General features: G+C 51.3%; 1 protein-coding gene and 1 long non-coding RNA gene across 6 annotated transcripts in view; one reads left to right on the top strand and one right to left on the bottom strand.

Moving 5' to 3' along the window:
• MTM1 (myotubularin 1) overlaps nucleotides 1–301 on the bottom strand; it is a 739,022-nt gene extending 738,721 nt beyond the window's left edge. Inside the window, exon 1 of one of the 4 annotated variants that reach the window (XM_078688643.1) lies at nucleotides 79–301. In XM_078688643.1, coding sequence (XP_078544769.1) covers nucleotides 79–205 — 127 coding nt within the window. In that variant the 5' untranslated portion in view covers nucleotides 206–301. The remainder of the gene's footprint in view (nucleotides 1–78) is intronic. The other 3 variants (XM_078688645.1, XM_078688646.1, XM_078688647.1) reach the window with 3 other exon arrangements.
• Nucleotides 177–20,313, top strand: LOC144829468 (uncharacterized). Of its 2 annotated transcripts, none has more exons than XR_013610675.1 (3): nucleotides 177–327; nucleotides 18,647–18,825; nucleotides 19,293–20,313. It is a non-coding gene; the product is annotated as an uncharacterized LOC144829468 (long non-coding RNA). The 2 variants fall into 2 exon arrangements; XR_013610674.1 differs by having other exon boundaries at nucleotides 192–327; nucleotides 18,644–18,825.
• The last annotated feature ends 517 nt before the right edge of the window (nucleotides 20,314–20,830 follow it).

Raw genomic sequence — 20,830 nt, 5'->3', positions numbered from 1 at the left:
GCCGAATTCACTCCATCACAATACTAAAATACATTTTTAAAAAGCAGTTGCCTCGAACACAATGCCAAAATCACCTACTGTAAACCATCAGTCTGCCGGCTGGCTGGGACTCCAACCGCAGATCCTCAATGCAGAGCAGCTCTCTCACCTTTTCTTCCTCTAGCAAAAGCCTACGCACATCCGGGAGCGCCGGAAGTGACGTCATTGTTCTGCGGCAAGAACGAAGACTGCCGTGAGTGCAATGGCCATTAAAGGGACAGATGGATTGGCATCGGTCTCTTTATTTTTCCAACTCCACTTCCTTCGTCGATTCCAGCGTATAGTCAGGTAACTGCTGCAGCTGTTAAAAAAGAGCAGCATCGATCCTCCGCTCTCGGTCCCAGCTGCTCAATTTCCGTCCCAGACCAGCTTCCTCATTTTTCGGAAAGCACGAGTTTTCATTAAGGGGGCAAATTCAGACGCAGCTCCCTGCATGTGTGTGCTTCGTACGTGTTATAATGAATACCTGCGTTGCAATGTGTGTGTATTATGTGTGTTAGATGTTTGTCTGTATCAGCCTGCCTGCTTGTTTAATATGCACCTTTTGTGTTTGAGCATGTGTATTTTTGTGTATGTGTGACGTAGTGCGTGCCTGTGTAAGTTGTGGAAAATTGCAAAAAGCCTAAAAAATGTGTTTTACAGCAAGTTCTTCGCCGTAAGGAAAAATAAATTACTGCCCGGATATTGTAGGTCCCATGTTGGTTCCAAGTGCACCTGCGTGTATTCAAGATTCTCGACCAAATGGAACAGTTTTCGATCTACTGAAAAGTTGTCAATCAAAGAAGGCTAAACACATTTATTTATGTGAATATTGTATATTGTTGAGCATTACTTTTGTCCTTGCAACTTGTAGTGAGCCTTCATTACTAAATGAATGTGTGCTCTATTGTTGAATCCTGGGATCTGTAGTGTCGCTGACAGTGGAGTATACCACTGCAGCACACGCCCCCTCCCACTGTTCCTCTTAGTTTACCCCTCGAGCGAGAGGGGACCTTGGTTCAGCCCAACGTGAGCGTTGGACACGCTAAGCAGTCAATAAAAGGCCCAGGGCTCTGGGCGTGGTGAGGTTAGATACCCGCCACTAAGAGTACACGTGTGTCCTACAGTTTCTGCTTCCTAGGCCCACACCAGGATACTACACTGGCGATGAGGTGGTTGTTTGTCCGGCCCACTGTGTGCCCTCCTGCCACCGCCCACACCTCCGCTCCAGCAGCCCAAGTGGCGCGCTCCCCGGCTACCCCCTGTGCCGCCGACAGCCCGCCGTGGCTCACCTCGGCGTCGCCGCCAGCCTGCCTGCTGCTGCCATCCGTGGTGCCTGCCGGTGCCCGGAGCGCCTTCGCCCCGCCTCTCAAGCCGTCCATGGTCCTTCACTGCTACGTGGCCCGGAGCGCCACAGCCAGGTACCCCAGGGTGTCTGCCCGCCACCCCGCAGCCTCCGGCCCCAAAGCCACGTCTCTGTCCCCAGGCCCGGTCCCGGCGACTCTCCAGTAGGCCCGCGCATGCGCTGTGTGCGCCTCGCGCCACGTGTCGGACGTGCTACGCGGCCTATCTGCCGTTCACCACGCATTGCGCGTGTCATCTATCCCTGCCAAACCTCACGCATCGCGCGGAAAAGGGCCTACGAGTCCTCCTCTGTACCGGCAAGCCATCTACTGTGCCAGGTTCTCGTCTGGTAGCTGCTAGTGCCTACTGCAACTGTCTGCAGCCCCCCCCTGCTAGCCTCCCCTGCTGGGTTTCGTCCATCATGGCCAACGTACCGCCTTTGGAACCGTTTGCAGTCACCGGAACCCCCCCTTCTCAGGCTGCCCGGTGGAGGAAGTGGGTGGAGCGGCTTGAAAACTACTTCATCGCAGCGGATATCGCTGTAGCACGACGGCGCGCCATGCTGCTTGTTGGAACCTGGGATGTCAGGTCACCTAGGGTAGCCTGGCCTAGGGGTAAGACAAGCAATTCTAGAGGCACAAGTGTGAAGGTTGCAGACCACCCAGCAGTAAATCCACACAATAACACTTAAAAAGGACACTACACCAATTTGTTATGATAATAAGTACTGGTTTATAAAAATAATATCTTTGCACTTTTACTTTCAGAGTTCACAACTAATTACACTTCAGTTTGTTTGGGATATAGCAAGAATACTTTTAAACTACTGAGCAATTAATCATCTAGGTTCAACAGTACATTACTTTAGTCATGAAATCAGTGATAACACTTTCAGATTGGCTTACTTAAATCAATAATCATCAATAGTGCATCCACTCAGACTCCAGAATTTGATTAGAAATTGTCACTATACAGTGTACTATACTTGTCTCCCACAAGCTACTCTCCTCATCACGTGACACTGTTGGAGAAACGAGCAATGACTAAGTTAGGTTAGTTCCCTACAGGTTTGAGCATCGCTTTCAACAAAGAGCAGTAGTTTTCTTGTAGAAGAGTCTATACTCCTCCAGCAAAGGGGACTACTTCCTTTCCTCCTCACTGCTGACAACTGTAAAGGTGCTATTCCAAGCAGAGCAACGTTTCATATAGACCCCTCAGGTAATAACCAAGGCGCTCCACCCTCTGGAAGGGACTCTTTATTCCCCTACTTGTGAAGTCTTGCTCCCCTGCCCTCGTGTAACTCTCCTTACTTGTGATCAGGTTCTTGAGGTGCCAGTGAGTGGGGGTATCCGCTTGACAGGGAACAGGGGGGGGGCCAAGCGCTGAGAAGGCTCACCAGCCTCCCGGGGCACCTCTCTCCCGCTCGCGCCGGCTCCTCTGGTAGCGCTCGAGCGGGGAAAAGAGATCTCTGTTTACTGCAGGCTGCTGGGTTCCTCCGTCCCCCCTCCCGCTCGCGCCAGCTCCTTCGTGAGGCGCTCGAGCGGGGGAAGACGATACCACACGCCTAAGCCTCTGCTCTGCTCTCGGCGCCTTCCCGCCTGGTCCCGCCTCCGCCTTCCTGTTGAGAAGCGGCGCGACCGGGCATGCGCGAGCGAGCAGCTGCTTCAACTGGAGTCTGCTCGGTTCGGCTTCCTCCGGCTCCGCCCCCAAACACTGGATCACTCACTCCTATTCCGGGTTAGCGCTGACAGGACACAGCGCCGGAAACGATCCTTCACTCCAGCACCCACTGCTACCACAGGCACACAGGCGGCCTGATCACGCCGCCAGCGCCCCACAAAGCGCCTCGAGGAGGGCACGCTCCCAGCCCTACGTCAGTCAGGGGGAGTTCACTTGAGCAAAGGCAGCCCAGGTACAGGGAAAAGGGGGGGATAACCTGTACTGCGTGGCGATAGACTCCTCACCAGCTCACAATCCCTCCAACCCCTGTAATAATATCCTGGGGATCACTTTCCTTTAGTTCCTTTACTGGGCAGAGGACTGCGCTCCGCAGCGCCGCAGTCTCCTTCTCCTGAAGACTTCCCCTGTATGATTTGGACAAGGGGCAAGCTAGGCGCCCAGGGTCTCCAGTAACCCTCAACAGCGGGGTCAGGACAAGTAACCCAAAGGGGGATAGTGTGGTGGACCAGTAAGGCAGCTTCCCAGTCCAGGAGGTCAACCCTATGTCTAGCCTCTTCCCACCCTTAGTTACAGCCTGTCCTCCAGCTGACTCTCTCAGGTAGACAAAATGGCTGCCCCGCATTCCGCCTTATATAGGCTGTCCCTCAGTGGTCGGGAATGGACCAGAAGGTTCTGGAACGCCCTATACTAGTCTATGGGCAAGTACTGGGTGTGGCAGTTAGGGCAGTTGGAAGCCACCATTTTGTGGTTCCAACTTTTCCTGTCAGAACAGGCCTCTGGGCCTGAGGTGAAAAACTATGAGGGGGGAAAAGAACACCTATCCCCTTGACCAACACCTAGAAAAAGCTAGTGGACACAAAAATTATTAAGGGTATGAGGGGCAGAAAGGGGACAAAATAAATAATAAATTGGAGGGACTACGCAAAAAAACCAGACAGGTCTAACACGCGTCCCCCCCAGCTGAAAGTGGGGAGAACTACCCAACCCCTTGGGAGTCCTCATCACTAAGGCGGAAATACCTGGAGAGACCGTCTGCATTGGCGTGGTCCACTCCAGGCCGATGTTCCACCCGGAAGTCCATTCCCTGTAGGGAGATGGACCACCTCCACAGCTTGGGATTTTCCCCCTTCATTTGCATCAGCCAACGAAGGGGTCGGTGGTCAGTCTGAACCAGGAAGTGCGAGCCAAACGGGTATGGCCGCAGCTTCTTCAGAGCCCACACCACCGCAAAAGCTTCCCTCTCAATTGCACTCCACTTCTGTTCCCGGGGAAGTAGTCTTCTGGATAAGAAGACCACAGGCTGATCCAGGCCCTCTTCATTTAGGTGCGATAACACTGCCCCAATGCCATGTTCTGATGCATCTGTCTGGACAATGAACTCCTTGGAGAAATCTGGGGCCCTCAGGACCGGTGCTACACACATTGCCTGCTTCAACTTTTCAAAGGCTTGCTGACAAGCCTTCGTCCAAACTACCCGTCGAGGTTGTTTCTTGGAGGTGAGCTCCGTGAGGGGCGCTACTATAGTGCCATACCCCTTCACAAAGCGACGGTAGTAGCCTGTGAGGCCCAGGAAAGCTCTGACCTCAGTCTGTGTCTTGGGGGGTTCCCAGGCCATGATTGCCTCAATCTTTGCCTGCAGGGGCTGCACTGACCCCCTACCCACCAAGTGTCCAAGGTACACAACCGACCCTTGCCCAATCTGACATTTGCTGGCTTTGATGGTCAATCCAGCTTGTTTCAGGGCCTGGAGAACTGCTTGCAAATGTTGCAAATGGTCCTCCCAATTGCTACTGAAGACAGCAATGTCATCCAGGTAGGCAGCAGAGAAACTCTCCATTCCAGAGAGGACCTGATTCACCAGCCGCTGAAATGTGGCAGGGGCATTTTTGAGCCCAAAGGGCATCACACAAAATTGGAAGTGTCCCTCAGGCGTGGAGAAGGCTGACCTTTCCTTTGCTCCATCTGTCAAGGAGATCTGCCAGTACCCTGAAGTGAGGTCAAAGGTACTTAGGTATTGGGCAGCTCCTAGCCGGTCAATTAACTCATCCGCCCTAGGGATCGGATGAGCATCAGTCTTTGTAACTGAGTTCAGTCCTCGGTAATCCACACAGAACCTCAGTTCTGGTGTGGTGCCTGGTGGGGCGGCTTTTGGCACTAGCACCACCGGACTGGACCAAGGGCTGTTGGAAGGTTCTATCACTCCTAGCTCTAGCATCTTGGCAACCTCTCCATGGATGCTAGCCTTCACCTTGTCTGACAGCCTGTAGGTCTTTGACTTCACTGGGGGGCTGTCTCCTGTGTCCACATCATGGGTACACAGGTGGGTTTTTCCCGGGACAAGGGAGAACAACGAAGAGTACTGCTCCAATACCTGGCGGCAATCCTCTCGTTGCTCAGGAGTTAGGGATGGGGAGAGAATCACTCCCTCCACCGACCCATCCTTCTCTTGGGATGAAAAGAGATCAGGGAGAGGCTCACTTTCTGCTTCCTCGGCACCATCCGTCACCATCATCAGGATGACCTCTGGCCTCTCATGGTGGGGTTTGAGGCGATTGGCATGCAGCACCCGTAGGGGCTGTCGCGGGGTCTTGAGATCCACCAAGTAAGTGGCCTTACCCTTCTTTTCCAACACCTCAAATGGGCCTGTCCAACGATCTTGAAGGGCACTTAGCTCTCCAGGTTCCATCACCCACACTTTTTGGCCAGGCTCCAACTCCACCGGGTGAGCATTTTGGTCGTACCATTCCTTCATTACTGCCTGGCTGGCCTCCAAGTTATCAGAAGCCTGCTTCCACAACTTGGCCATCTGGCTGCTAAAGGCCAGCATGTAGCTCACCACATCCTGAGGAGGCTTCCTGGGAGACTTTTCCCATCTATCCTTCACCAGGCTGAGAGGTCCACGCACAGGGTGCCCGTACAACAGTTCAAAAGGGCTGAAGCCCACTCCCTTCTGCGGCACCTCTCTGTAGGAGAACAGCAAGCAAGGCAGGAGGACGTCCCATTTCCTTCGTAGGCTCTCAGGCAGACTTCTTATCATGCCCTTCAGGGTCTTATTGAACCTCTCTACCAATCCATTCGACTGGGGGTGATAAGGAGTGGTGAACCGGTAAGTCACTCCCCACTCCTTCCACATCGTCCGCATGTAAGCTGACAGAAAGTTGGTCCCCCTGTCGGACACAACTTCCTTGGGGAATCCTACTCGGGTAAAGATTCCCATCAGAGCCCTAGCCACCACAGGTGCAGTAACAGTCCTCAGAGGAATGGCCTCTGGATAACGTGTGGCATGATCCACCAGAACCAGGATAAACCTGTGACCAGCTGTTGCTGGTGGATCCAATGGCCCTACAATTTCGATGCCCACCCTTTCAAAGTGGGTGCTAACGACTGGAAGTGGTTCCAGGGGAGCTTTCAGCTTCACTCCTGTTTTCCCACTGGCCTGGCAGGATACACATGTCCGACAGTAAGTGTTGGACGCCACTTTCATCTGAGGCCAGTAAAAGTGGAGGACAAGCCGAGCAAAGGTCTTGTCCTGGCCTAAGTGTCCTGCCAAGGGTATTGCATGAGACAATTCCAGCAGAAAGGCTCGGTATTGCTGCGGGACCACCAAGGCCCTTGATGAGCCAGGTAGGGGTACCTTGGGTTCACTGTAGAGGAGTCCATCCTCCCAGTAAATATGGTGGTGTCCCGTAGCATCACCTGCTGCCTGGGCTTCAGCCTGACGCCTCAGTCCCTCAAGGGTAGGGCACTCCCTCTGCCCCTTACAGAATTCCTCTCTGGTAGGTCCTCCCTCCACATGCCACTCAGCAGGGATGGGTAAATCCTCCAGAGAGTCTACTTCCCCCTCCATGGACTCCTGGCCCCCCACCGCAGGTGGCCGATCTGTCACATGGGGCGTGGAAGCCGAAGCAGGCTCTTCCTGTCTTCGGGTCTGTCCCTTTTTGGCAGCGGGTTGGGCCATTGTTCCAGGCTCCAACCCAGGCGAACTCCCTCTCCGGGCAGTCGCAGACCTTGTGCTCACACAGGCCCAGTCAGGTGTACCCAGCATCGCAGAGTGCGTCCGGTATTCCACCTCTCTCCAAGTGTTGTGCTCCATATCATTCCCCAGCAGACAATCAACTGGCACGGCAGGGCTTACGGCAACTTGAAGTGAACCTGCAACCCCTTCCCACTCAAAGGGAACCTCAGCCACTGGATAGTGGCCCATTCTGCCCTCAGCCATCGCGGCGGGGTGGAGTACATTAGGAACCACCTGCTCTGGAGACACCAGTTGACTTCTCACCATAGTCATACTGGCTCCTGTATCTCTCAGAGCCTCCCCTCTCTGGCCATTGATGGTGACCCATTGCCCATACTTTGTAGTATTTGGGGGCACCTGGATCTTTGGAACCATCTCCCGCTCTCCCAGGGACACTAAGGTGACACCCGCCCACTCACCCCCCTTATCTAAGGGCAACTCCTGCCCGAGCGCTACACTAGCTATTTATTTTTTTATTTTTTTTATTTTTATTTAAGAGGTTTTATATAGCGCTGGCTGGACCCAGGAGTATCAGAGCGCTTTACAAGGTGTTTCCATACAGGTACAGTGTGTATAAGCACAGACAACGGAATAATAAAAGAACAAGTCCACATAGGATACATGACATCTAGATAAAAAAGTAAAAACAATTGCTAGACACTATGAGTCATACAAAATAGCGGTCACAGTTTGGCGGGAAGCCTCACTTAGGTATACAAAAACATGCAAGAGAACTGACTGTCATGAGGAGGGGAGGTAAGGTGGTCAGATAGAAGGAAAGGGAGTTGGCCAGGCGGGATGGTCACAAGTCATATGCAGAGCAGATAGGTGGGGTGATGCAGAGGGGCGAGGCTACCAGGGAGGGATTAGAAACCCCAGTATTTATTAAGGAGAAGAAGTTTGAGTTCTTTTTTGAAGCTGGGGTAGGACTGGTTACAGCGGAGGTCTTTAGGGAGGGCATTCCAAATAAGTGGGGCATTGCCTGAAAATGAGCGTGACTGAGTGGAATTCTTTTTCTGAATGGGGGGAATAAGTAGGAGGGTGTTGGAGCTTCTCAGTGATCGCGTGCAGCCTGCTTTGGTCAGTTTATTGGAGAGGTATGCCGGTGTGTTTTGGTGGAGGATTTTGTGCGTAATGCAGGCGGTTTTATATGTGGATCTACCTTCAATGGGGAGCCATTTAAGGGATTTAAGGGCGGGAGAGATGTGGTCAAATCGTTTGCAGTCCGTGATAAGCCTAGCTGCGAGGTTGAGCACAGATTTAAGAGGTGCCAGGTGGGTTTTGGGAATTCCGGTGAGGATGGCATTGCCGTAATCAATGCGCGATAGAGCAAGCGATTGGACTGCCAGTTTAAAGTCATCAATTGGGATGAAGGGCTTAATTTTCTTAAGGTTACGGAGGGTAAGGAGGGCTCCTTTGGCAGAGTTGTTGATGTGAACGTTGAGAGTTAGTCAGTTGTCAAGAGAGATGCCCAAGGATTTGACTGAGGTGGCTAGGGACAGGGAGCAGTTGAGGGCGTTAAGGTCTGTGATCCACTTTTGAATGGGGAGCTGGTTGTTTTTTGGGGAGAAAAGAATAATTTCATTTTTTTTTGGGTTAAGTTTGAGATGGTTCGAGTGGAACCAGGCTTGAATTTTGATGAGGGTGTTGTTGAGGTGGAGGATGTCAGCATGGGTTTTTATCTTATGGTAGAGTTGTGTATCGTCAGCGTAGAGGTGATAGTTAATCCCTGCTTGTTTGAGAATGAGGGTGAGAGGTTCCATGAAGAGGTTAAAGAGAGAGGGAGATAGTATGGATCCTTGTGGAACTCCTAGAGAGATGGGGGAGGGGTTCGAAAGGCAATTGTGGATTTTAATTTGCTGAGCGCGGTGCTGCAGGTATGAGACAAACCAATTATGAGTCATGCCATTAAGGCCGAATCGTTCTTTAAGGACTTTGAGAAGAACAGAGTGGTTAACAGTATCGAACGCTGCGGAGAGATCAAGGAGGATCAGTAGGCTAGATTCGCCATTGTCAAGGGAGTGGTGAATGTCATCTATAATGTTAAGCATGGCGGTTTCGGTGCTGCAGCCTTTCCTGAAGCCAGATTGAAGAGGGTCAAGTAAGTTAAAAAGTTCAATGTGTCTGTCAAGCTGAAGAAGGACACATTTTTCAAGGGCTTTCGAGAGGAGGGGCAAGTTGGAGATAGGACGGAGGTTGTTGAGGTCATTAGGGTCAGCCGTAGGGTTTTTAAGAATGGGGGTGATTTGTCCCAGTTGAAGGGAGGTGGGGACACAGCCGGTGGCTAGGGAGGTGTTAATGATCGAGGTCCAGGCAGGTGTGATGATATGTTTGAGGTTTTGGACAAGTTTAGAAGGGAGGGGGTCTTTAGTGTGGGAGGAGGGTTTAAGTTTTGCAATGATGTCAAAGACATCTCTTTCAGTGACTGGCTGGAAATTATGCCAAGCGGCGTTATTTTTAGGGTGAGTGTTGGGGGGATTAGAATCTTGGAGGGTGGAGGGAAAGGGGGGGGGAATGAGATCAGAATTATGGAGGGTCGTGGAGGGGGCGGGGGGGAGTGGGCAGGAAGCAGGTGCGGTAGGGGGGATGTGTAGTATGGAGGTAGGGGTCAGAGTCGGCAGGAAGGATTGCTCTATTTTTGTAATTTTTTCAGAGAAGAAGAGGGCTATTTCTTCGCATCTGGACGTCGAGGCCATAAGTACAGGCGGAGCGGCTGAGGTTTGATTGCGAACAATGTTGAACAGTTCTCTGGGTCTGTTTTTGGCTTGGTCAAGTTGTGTTCTGAAAAAGGATGCTTTTTGTTTAAGGATGTGTTTTTTGTAAGAGGATCTTGCAAGTCTGAGGCGAGCTAGGTGCAAGGGGGATGGGTGCAGTAGCACTAGCTACTCCCGGTGACTTTCCTCCGGTGGGAGGGGGTGGTCTCTTTGGGCATCTGACATCTCCCTTATAATGTCCAACACCACCACACTCAAAACAGTGGAGAACCCTTGGCTGCTGGCTTTGGCCAGGATTAGGGTTTCTGGGCGGGATTGCCTTAGGGGTAAAACCTGTTCCCTTCCCTTGGAAACTGTTTTGGGGACCTTTAGAGAACTCCCTCTTTTTGTCTCCCCCCCCCCTCCTTCTTCTGAGGGGCGCCCTGTCCGGCCTTTTGGGAATCCCCTCCAGTCCCCTTTGAGGACACCCGGGTACTTGCCCAGATGTCCGCCTCCTCTGCAAGCTTCCGGGGATTGGTCAGCTTGCTGTCCACCAGGTGTTGGCGCAGCTCGGGAAAACATTTCTCGAGGAGGTGCTCTTTCAAAAATAGATCATACAACCCCTCATAGTCCTTCACCTCGCTGCCCTTGACCCAGCCCTCTAATGCCTTACGTGCGTAGTCAAGGAAGTCCACCCAGTTCTGGGTGCTTAACTTGTGGCTCCCCCTGAACTTCTGGCGATACCTTTCCGGGGTAAGCCCAAACTTCTTTACTAATGCTAGCTTCATGATGGGGTAGTTGGTTTGTTCCCCTGGTTCCAGGGCCAGCAAGGTGTCCCGACCAGTAGGAGGCATGTACCTATATAAACCACCCCCCCAGTGCTTCTCCTGCACCCCATGGGCTCTTAAGGAGACCTCATAGGCAGCCAACCACTTGGCTATGTCATCTCCCTGACTAAAGCTAGCGATAAGGTCTTTTGGCAAATAGGGTCTGGACTCCCTGGCTGTCTCTTTGGATTCGCTGCCACCACTTATTACAGGAGAAGGCCCCCGTTGCAGGGCCTGGAGTTCCAACTCTTTCAACCGGAACTCATGAACCATCCTCTTCTCTTCCTTCTCCTGCTCCAGCTTAGCCAACTCCCATTTTAATTGCCTCTTTTCCCTCCTGTCAGCGAGCTCTGCTTCGGTTAAGCTTCCCCCGGAGACACTACTGCCTTTCCTGGAGTGGGACCCTGGTCCTGGGAGTAGGTTTTCCCCCTCCGGGTGGAATAATCCATTTATCTCCACAACCGGGTCCCGGTCTGCCCCTTCATCCTCCTCCTTCCCTTCTTTGTGTGCCTCCACCCAAGCCCTGAGACTGGTCTGGAGTTCCTCCTTCTTGGCACCATGCTTAAAAAATACCCCCATTTTCTGGCAGAAATCTTTCAGCTGAGCCACAGAATAGGTATCTAGGTTTTCTAATGCAAACTCCATTTTGAAATAGGCAAAACCAGATTATACACACCAGGAAATTAGAGTTGCAAGGGCAACCTAAAGCTACCTCCACCCACCACCAGGAACAAATTTGGAAAAACAAAAGGACAAATTAGGAGGGCCGCTAGGAGAAAACTCCTGGTGTAGGCTTGGTGTATTACGTTCAATTACTACTGAGTAGCTGCAACCACAGTCAGTATCCCACCGCTAGACACCAAATGTTGGAACCTGGGATGTCAGGTCACCTAGGGTAGCCTGGCCTAGGGGTAAGACAAGCAATTCTAGAGGCACAAGTGTGAAGGTTGCAGACCACCCAGCAGTAAATCCACACAATAACACTTAAAAAGGACACTACACCAATTTGTTATGAAAATAAGTACTGGTTTATAAAAATAATATCTTTGCACTTTTACTTTCAGAGTTCACAACTAATTACACTTCAGTTTGTTTGGGATATAGCAAGAATACTTTTAAACTACTGAGCAATTAATCATCTAGGTTCAACAGTACATTACTTTAGTCATGAAATCAGTGATAACACTTTCAGATTGGCTTACTTAAATCAATAATCAACATCAATAGTGCATCCACTCAGACTCCAGAATTTGATTAGAAATTGTCACTATACAGTGTACTATACTTGTCTCCCACAAGCTACTCTCCTCATCACGTGACACTGTTGGAGAAACGAGCAATGACTAAGTTAGGTTAGTTCCCTACAGGTTTGAGCATCGCTTTCAACAAAGAGCAGTAGTTTTCTTGTAGAAGAGTCTATACTCCTCCAGCAAAGGGGACTCCTTCCCTTCCTCCTCACTGCTGACAACTGTAAAGGTGTTATTCCAAGCAGAGCAACGTTTCATATAGACCCCTCAGGCAATAACCAAGGCGCTCCACCCTCTGGAAGGGACTCTTTATTCCCCTACTTGTGAAGTCTTGCTCCCCTGCCCTCGTGTAACTCTCCTTACTTGTGATCAGGTTCTTGAGGTGCCAGTGAGTGGGGGTATCCGCTTGACAGGGAACAGGGGGGGCCAAGTGCTGAGAAGGCTCACCAGCCTCCCGGGGCACCTCTCTCCCGCTCGCGCCGGCTCCTCTGGTAGCGCTCGATCGGGGAAAAGAGATCTCTGTTTACTGCAGGCTGCTGGGTTCCTCCGTCCCCCCCTCCCGCTCGCGCCAGCTCCTTCGTGAGGCGCTCGAGCGGGGGAAGACGATACCACACGCCTAAGCCTCTGCTCTGCTCTCGGCGCCTTCCCGCCTGGTCCCGCCTCCGCCTTCCTGTTGAGAAGCGGCACGACCGGGCATGCGCGAGCGAGCAGCGGCTTCAACTGGAGTCTGCTCGGTTCGGCTTCCTCCGGCTCCGCCCCCAAACACCGGATCACTCACTCCTATGCCGGGTTAGCGCTGACAGGACACAGCGCCAGAAACGATCCTTCACTCCAGCGCCCACTGCTACCACAGGCACACAGGCGGCCTGATCACGCCGCCAGCGCCCCACAAAGCGCCTCGAGGAGGGCACGCTCCCAGCCCTACGTCAGTCACAGGGAGTTCACTTGAGCAAAGGCAGCCCAGGTACAGGGAAAAGGGGGGGATAACCTGTACTGCGTGGCGATAGACTCCTCACCAGCTCACAATCCCTCCAACCCCTGTAATAATATCCTGGGGATCACTTTCCTTTAGTTCCTTTACTGGGCAGAGGACTGCGCTCCGCAGCGCCGCAGTCTCCTTCTCCTGAAGACTTCGCCTGTATGATTTGGACAAGGGGCAAGCTAGGCGCCCAGGGTCTCCAGTAACCCTCAACAGCGGGGTCAGGACAAGTAACCCAAAGGGGGATAGTGTGGTGGACCAGTAAGGCAGCTTCCCAGTCCAGGAGGTCAACCCTATGTCTAGCCTCTTCCCACCCTTAGTTACAGCCTGTCCTCCAGCTGACTCTCTCAGGTAGACAAAATGGCTGCCCCGCATTCCGCCTTATATAGGCTGTCCCTCAGTGGTCCAGAATGGACCAGAAGGTTCTGGAACGCCCTATACTAGTCTATGGGCAAGTTCTGGGTGTGGCAGTTAGGGCAGTTGGAAGCCACCATTTTGTGGTTCCAACTTTTCCTGTCAGAACAGGCCTCTGGGCCTGAGGTGAAAAACTATGAGGCGGGAAAAGAACACCTATCCCCTTGACCAACACCTAGAAAAAGCTAGTGGACACAAAAATTATTAAGGGTATGAGGGGCAGAAAGGGGACAAAATAAATAATAAATTGGAGGGACTACGCAAAAAAAACAGACAGGTCTAACACTGCTACACCTTGGGGGTGAAGCAATCCACGACATTTCCAAAGACATTACGGAGGGAGACCCGCCTCACACGTACAACACCCTGCGGGACGCCATCACAAGGTATTTTGAGTCATTCGCCAGCGCGGATTACGAACGCTTCCTACTCCGTCAAGCGCGCCAACTCCCAGAGGAGTCCGTAGATGTGTTCTACGCTCGGCTCAAGAAGTTAGCCAGCACGTGCACTCTCCCGGATGCGGAGGATGAAATTCGCGCCCAATTCATTCAGGGGTGCGCCTCCCTGAAACTGCGTGAGAGGGTGCTAGAAACGGACGCCATGTCCATGCGCGACATCCTAGCCCTGGGGCGGTCTAAAGAACTTTCCAAGGCCCGTGCTGCCCACATGGAACCAAAACCAGCGGTCACGGTCAAGACGGAACCCGTGTGCGCCATCAAGTCGCAACCTGCAGACAACCGGACGAGGCCTCCCAGGAAAGGGCGGCCGAAGCAGGCCCAATCCACCAACGATCAAGCATGCGTGTGGTGCGGAGGTACCACCCCCCATAAAGGCGCCTGCCCAGCCCAAGGCAAAATCTGCAGCGCGTGCGGCAAAGCCAATCACTTTGCGAGCGTCTGCCTATCGTCGCAAAGGAGGAAGCAGGGTGCTCCACCCAGGAGGGTGCGACAGATGGCACCGTTACCGAACACGTCAAACAGCAGCGACATGGACGACGATGAAGAAGACGCCGCATCCGTCCATGTGGTGCGCATGCTCAATACTCTAGCAGCCACATCTTCGACCGAACCAATGTGCACCGTCCAAGTGCATGGCCAAGCAGTCAGAGCCCTCATCGACACAGGCGCGACGATAAACCGCATGGCCGCCAGCGTATACCAGTGCCTCGAAAATGCTCCCATACTCCACCCCACAAGAGTGCAAGTGTTCGCCTACGGAACCCGGCGCCCGCTGCGCCTGTGCGGAGTATTCCGGGCGGCTGTGTCCCACGACTCAACGCAGCTACAGGCAAAGATCTACGTATCCCAAGAAGGGTCAGGATTCATCTTGGTTGCAGAACAGCACGAGAGCTCGGGCTCATACACTTTGCCCTGACAGTACAAGCCCAAGGTTTGGACCATCTGGTTTCGGAACACTCCTCGCTGTTCGAGGGCATCGGATGCTTAAGAGGGCCCCCCGTCCGACTCCACATTGACCAGTCGGTGGCCCCAGTAGCCCTCCGGCACAGACGGATCGCTTTTCACCTCCGGCCCAAAGTCGAAGCCGAGTTGAGGATGCTTGAACAAGCCGGCATTATTGAACGTGTGACTGGACCCACACCATGGGTATCCCCCATTGTGGTTGCCAAAAAGCCAAAGCAGCCTGAGGCAGTAAGAATATGCGTGGATATGCGCCTCCCCAACCTAGCAATTAAGAGAGAACGTCACCTGACGCCGACCATTGACGACGACATTGGGGAGCTCGCAGGGTCCAAGTGGTTCTCCAAGATGGACCTGAGGTCGGGGTACCATCAGATTCCTCTTCACCCGGACTCACGGCCGATCACGACCTTCTCCACCCACGCAGGCCTGTGGAGATACACGAGACTTAACTTCGGCATATCAAGTGCAGCCGAAGTTTTTCAAAACATCATTCACAACGTCCTACAAGGCCTCGACGGAGTGCTCAACGTGAGCGATGATATTCTGGTACGCGCCCCGACCTTAGAAGAACACATCAGACGCCTCCAAGCAGTATTCAACCGGCTAAAAGAGAGAGGACTAACTCTCCACAGGGACAAATGTGAATTTCTACGCAAAGACATCAGCTTTTTTGGATACAAGTTCTCCGATCAAGGAGTGGGGCCTGATCCAGAGAAAGTCAAGGACATCCACGACGCGCCAGCCCCCACATCTGTAACGGCTGTCTGCAGCTTCCTAGGTATGGTGACATACTGCGGGCGGTTCATTAAGGATCTGTCAGACCTGACAGGGCCCCTCTGCGACCTCACAAAGTCAAATGCCACCTGGACGTGGGGCCCGGAACAACAAGAGTCATTTACAAAGACTAAGGCAGCCCTGTCAGCGGACACCACCCTGGCCTATTTCAACCCGCAACACGAATCGCAACTGCTTGTGGATGCCAGCCCCACAGGCCTCGGGGCCGTCCTGTCACAACAACAGGCATGCGGAGAGTGGGCCCCAGTGGCATACGCCAGCCGTACCCTGACGCCTACCGAACAACGCTATTCACAAATTGAGAGAGAGGCCATCGCCATTCTATGGGGGTGCCGCCATTTCCATATATACCTCTGTGGACATCCCTTCTCAGTGATCACCGATCACAAGCCCCTCATACCACTCTTCCAAGGCTCCTCCTCTCGCCCACCTCCGAGAATCGAAAAGTGGGTGCTACAGTTGCAGAAGTTCCAGTTTACAGTGGAGTACCGGCCCGGCACACGGAACCCTGCGGATTACCTATCGAGGCACGCCCGTCCAGTCACCGATGCTGAGGCAGCCGAAGCAGCAGCCACAGAAGAATACGTCCGGCTGATCGTCGAACGGTCAAGACCACGGCCGATGTCCCTGGATGAAGTGGCGAGAGCCACCAAAGATGACGACTGCCTCCAGATGGCAATCCACGCCCTAGAATCTGGCGAATGGAAGGCGCTACAAAGCCCGGCATCTTTCCGCACTCCAGACGCCCAGGCTGTCCTGAAGGCCCTGTATCAAGTCAGGCACGAGCTATCCATCTCAGCCGAAGGATGCCTCCTGAGAGGCCCTCGCCTTGTATTGCCCAACAGCCTCGCCCAACAAGCTGCATTATTGGCCCACGGGTCACACCAGGGGATCGTTAAGTCTAAAAACAGACTCCGAAGCAAGTTATGGTTCCCAGGACTCGACAAAGCCGTCGAAGATGTAGTCCAAAGCTGCCCAGTGTGCCTAGCGACGAGCCTACCAAACCCTCCAGCACCCGTGATCACCCAAGAAGGGCCAACGTCCCCGTGGGTACGGGTAAGCGCAGACTTCGGCAGTCTCCCCGGGGGCAAGTACATGCTCGTTGTGGTAGACGACTTCTCTCGCTACCCCGAAGTGGAAATTGTGACATCAACAGCGGCGTCTGAGGTGATCCCTAAGTTCGAGAAAATCATCGCCACCCATGGGCTCATGGAGGAAGTCCGCACTGACAATGGACCCCCGTTCAATGGCAGCGAGTTTACAGAATATCTGCAGAGCCATAGCATCAAACACAGACGGATAACACCAAGGTGGCCCCAAGCCAACGGAGAGGTCGAAAGGCTAATGAGAACTTTAAACAAAACAATCCAAATCGCAATAGCCGACGGCCACTGTCTGGAGCTGGCCATCTACCAGTTTCTCCGAGAGTATCGCCTGACCCCACATTGCACCACAGGAGTCTCCCCAAGCCGACTCTCTTTTAACCGAGCTATCGCTGACACCATACCACACCACCCCTCGTGGGAGCTAGCCCCAACCCCCAGGAACCGGTCCATGGAACAGCGCGCCAAGAACAACCAGGAAGCGCCCTGAAGACGGAAGGCAGCGGACAGCCCGATCCAAGTTGGGGACAGAGTTCTGGTAAAGGATCGCCATCCTGGCGGAAAGTTCCGTCTACCCTTTGAGCTTGACCCCTGGAGGGTAATGGAAGTAAACGGGACAATGGTCACTGCTGTCAGGAACGGAGAAGTAGTAACAAGGAACATTTCGTTTTTCAAAAAGACACCCGAAAGAGGTGAGGACCTGGAACCGGACGACTGGCAGCTGACCCCCCAGCGCAGACCGTCAGAGCCGACTGGAACAGACACCCTGATAAGCCAAGCCGGTGACCCCGAGCGAGAAAGAGCCAGAGAGACCAGCAGAAGACCCCAGCGTCAACGAAAGAGAATCAGAAGACCAATCCCCGACTACGGCGGAAAGGCGAAGCCAAACAAGATACAGTCTACGTCCGTGCCCAAAACCTTCCCAGAGGTATCGAGACTTTGTGGCCCAGTGCTGGCGTTGAACTGACCGAGATGGCTGACCCCGCCGAGAATAAAGTAAGACTGTTCTGATTTATACCCCATATGTTATGTTTCTCTCAGAAAATTCAGAGGCTGCACCAGAGACAGTTGGCGAACTTTGTTAAATTCAGCCTGTTATGGTTATCACTGCACCTCTATTGACTATGAAGAGACTTTTGTGTGCCGTTGTATCCCAGTTTGTTTTATCCCTAGGTAATGGAGGAATGTAGTGTCGCTGACAGTGGAGTATACCACTGCAGCACACGCCCCCTCCCACTGTTCCTCTTAGTTTACCCCTCGAGCGTGAGGGGACCTTGGTTCAGCCCAACTTGAGCGTTGGACACGCTAAGCAGTCAATAAAAGGCCCAGGGCTCTGGGCGTGGTCAGGTTAGATACCCGCCACTAAGAGTACACGTGTGTCCTACAGTTTCTGCTTCCTAGGCCCACACCAGGATACTACAGTCACGTTCCCCAAGCTGTGTAGTGTGCAGAGCAGCACATCTTCTAAAACACTGGCAGTTTTCATGGATGCGTTTCAAAGCATAAGGATAAATGCTTCAAATAACTTAGCCGTTGTAATGCTGGTTCTTTATTTTGTTTGCTATTTGTGTAATTGAAAGGCCTGGTTGCCTGTGGCGATTGAGGTTTACGCCCTATTTAGGAAACGTAGTCCGACGCATTCCAACATCTTGCAATATCTACTTTCGCAAAAAAGGCTATCATTCTGCTTTCGTTCCATGTGCATGCAATGTTTTTAACTTGTTTGTATATATTATTGAGACAGGGCCAAATACGTATTCCCTGTTTGCACTAATTTACCTTGACCGCTAAGATCTCTGTAAAAATGAAGCCGGTCTTGTTACATCTGCCACTATCGATCCCAGCCATATATTATCCAGTTACAACCTAACCTACTGCTAAAGTACTGAGGAAGAGGGATCGAGCCCTGAGATAAATCACATTAATATTTCCTATTTTCTCTTTCTCTCTCTCGCCTTCTCTTTCTCTTAGATAGAAATTGCACCAGGTCAGTATACTTTTTGGGGTGCTTTTCTCCAATTAAATCTGTTAATCAGTTTGATATGCTTTGTATTTTACCTCTGAAACTTAAACCACACACAAACTAATTCCTGATTTTTATATCTAGCAGGACATAATCATGGCTTCATTCAACGTCCTGTTTTTCACTTGCGATCATTCTGTGTGTGTTCGAAAAGATGGTGACTTCCTGCTTTTGGACAATCCCGGGGAAGTTCTTTGTTGATGAAGCTGGTTGGCCAATCACCGAAGAGAGAGATTTTAAAGCTATGATTCTGTTCCAATCATCTGGTAAGCACAATAAGTAAACCTTTATAATAAGTTTGCAACTGCAGGATAACGGTACAAATTACCAACCTGTTTCAGTAAAACCTACATTTGTGATTAATTAATCCAATAATGGACAGTAAAAATGAACATGCATGTCCCCACATATGCCTTGGATTGCTCTCCAGAGACAAATGTAACACTTATGAAAAGGACTGAAACGTTTAGCTTGTGGCACTACTATAAGGCAGCTATTTTTGGATAAACTATTTTCAGGAGGTTCAAGTTCAGGCTTACAATGTGTACTGTCTATTAAGGAAAACTTACTTACTTGGTTATGGATAGATTGTACATTTGTCCTTTATTATCAATACCTCTTTATTTATATATTATGGCTAGAGCGTGAAGATATATTGCAAGTGGTCAATGTGTTCTTTTCTGTTTTGAAGTTTATATGTAAATATATTTTTTTTTCTCTTGCTTTTTTTTAGTGAAGAAACAATGTCTAATGATTCAGGATATTTTTCAAGAGATAATTGCAAGCTATTCTGGCACAACAGAGGGTCTAAAACAGGTGTTACTTCAAAGGGCACTGGAGAAAAAGCAGATGTTAATGGACTGTGGCAATCGGGGAAGCGCTGGTAGACTTAAGAGTGTTACGCGAACTACAAGAGGAAGAAATTGCAGAGAAAAGAGGCAAGGACAAAAAAGCCAAGCAGAGTGGACTGGATTATATAAGAGTTGGTAACAAAGCTCATGCTGAAAGCACAACTTCTCAGCCTGGTGATGCAAGTTCGCGGATGAATTTGCAGAAACTTGAAAACCTGGCCCTTTTAGCAGGGATGGCTAGTGTCCTTCATCAAATATCCACAACTAAAAATGACGCATCAGACCGTGAAAATGAACTTGTCTTGGAGTCCCCGCTTAAATCCAAATATCAAGGACAAAAACATGCCTCCCTTTCACCACGTCATCCTAGAGTAATCAACACTCATTCTGAAAATATAATGGGGCCATTCTGATGTAATCAATAGCCATCCTGAAGCTGTCATAGGATCATCCAGGAATAATCCACACTCATCCAGAAATTGTCATGGGATCATTCCAGAGTAATCCACTTCCATCCTGGAGCGGTTATAGGATCATCCTGGAATAATTGACAGTCATCCTTAAATTAGCTAGAACCCATCCTGGAGTAATTCTCCCTCATCCTGAAGTTGTCAATTAGTATTCGTGGAGTTGTAAAAGGTAATCACTCCCTGCCAGTAGAAATCATCAGAACACCATCCTACTGTAGTTTTTGTGATGAGTCTAGGTTCGTCATCACATTTACATTTTTTGTCCTACAGGCATACTTCAGGATGGCTTGAGATGACTTCCCCAGATAATTGCAGGAATAGCCTGACTGTAATCATCAGATGAGTCCAGAATGACTCCAGGATGATCTTCCTTTTTGACATGGGTCACCGAAGCGCAGCAAATGTACACCATAAATAAAAATAGTTAAATGCATCTTTATATGTTGCTCAGACTTTCACAACATTAAAAATCGTCTTGCTTCTCACGGTGGGTTGTGATCCATAGTTTGGAAAACACTGGAGTACAGGATAATTAATTATGGTGGTCAGGCATTGACGGAAGAGGATAAAGTTTAAGGCTCTGACATTAGCTCACAAGGCACTGCATGCCACGGGTGCTAAATACCTACAGAAAAGGTTGGCTTTTTACCGGCCGACGCGATCTTTAAGATCGGAGTCTTTGGCCCTGGCCGCGATCCCGCGTATAAAGAGGGCACGCCTGGGAGGGCGATCTTTTAGATACCTGGCCCCTCAGTTGTGGAACTCCCTTCCCTTGTCGTTGCGGTCCACGTCCAATCTGTTGGCCTTTAGAAAGGATCTTAAGACCTGGTTATTCTCGAACTAGATTTCTTCTGTCTCCTTCCTCTGTGCTTCCTGTCTGTTGTTATGTTTTTTAGCTTCCTTTTCTGGGTCTGGAGCATAAAAGCGCCGGGACACTCCTTTGGAGTAGC

The sequence above is a fragment of the Lissotriton helveticus genome, chromosome 4_1 (assembly GCF_964261635.1).
Source record: "Lissotriton helveticus chromosome 4_1, aLisHel1.1, whole genome shotgun sequence".
Taxonomy (NCBI): domain Eukaryota; kingdom Metazoa; phylum Chordata; class Amphibia; order Caudata; family Salamandridae; genus Lissotriton; species Lissotriton helveticus.
This window is presented reverse-complemented; position numbering and strand designations above follow the sequence as displayed.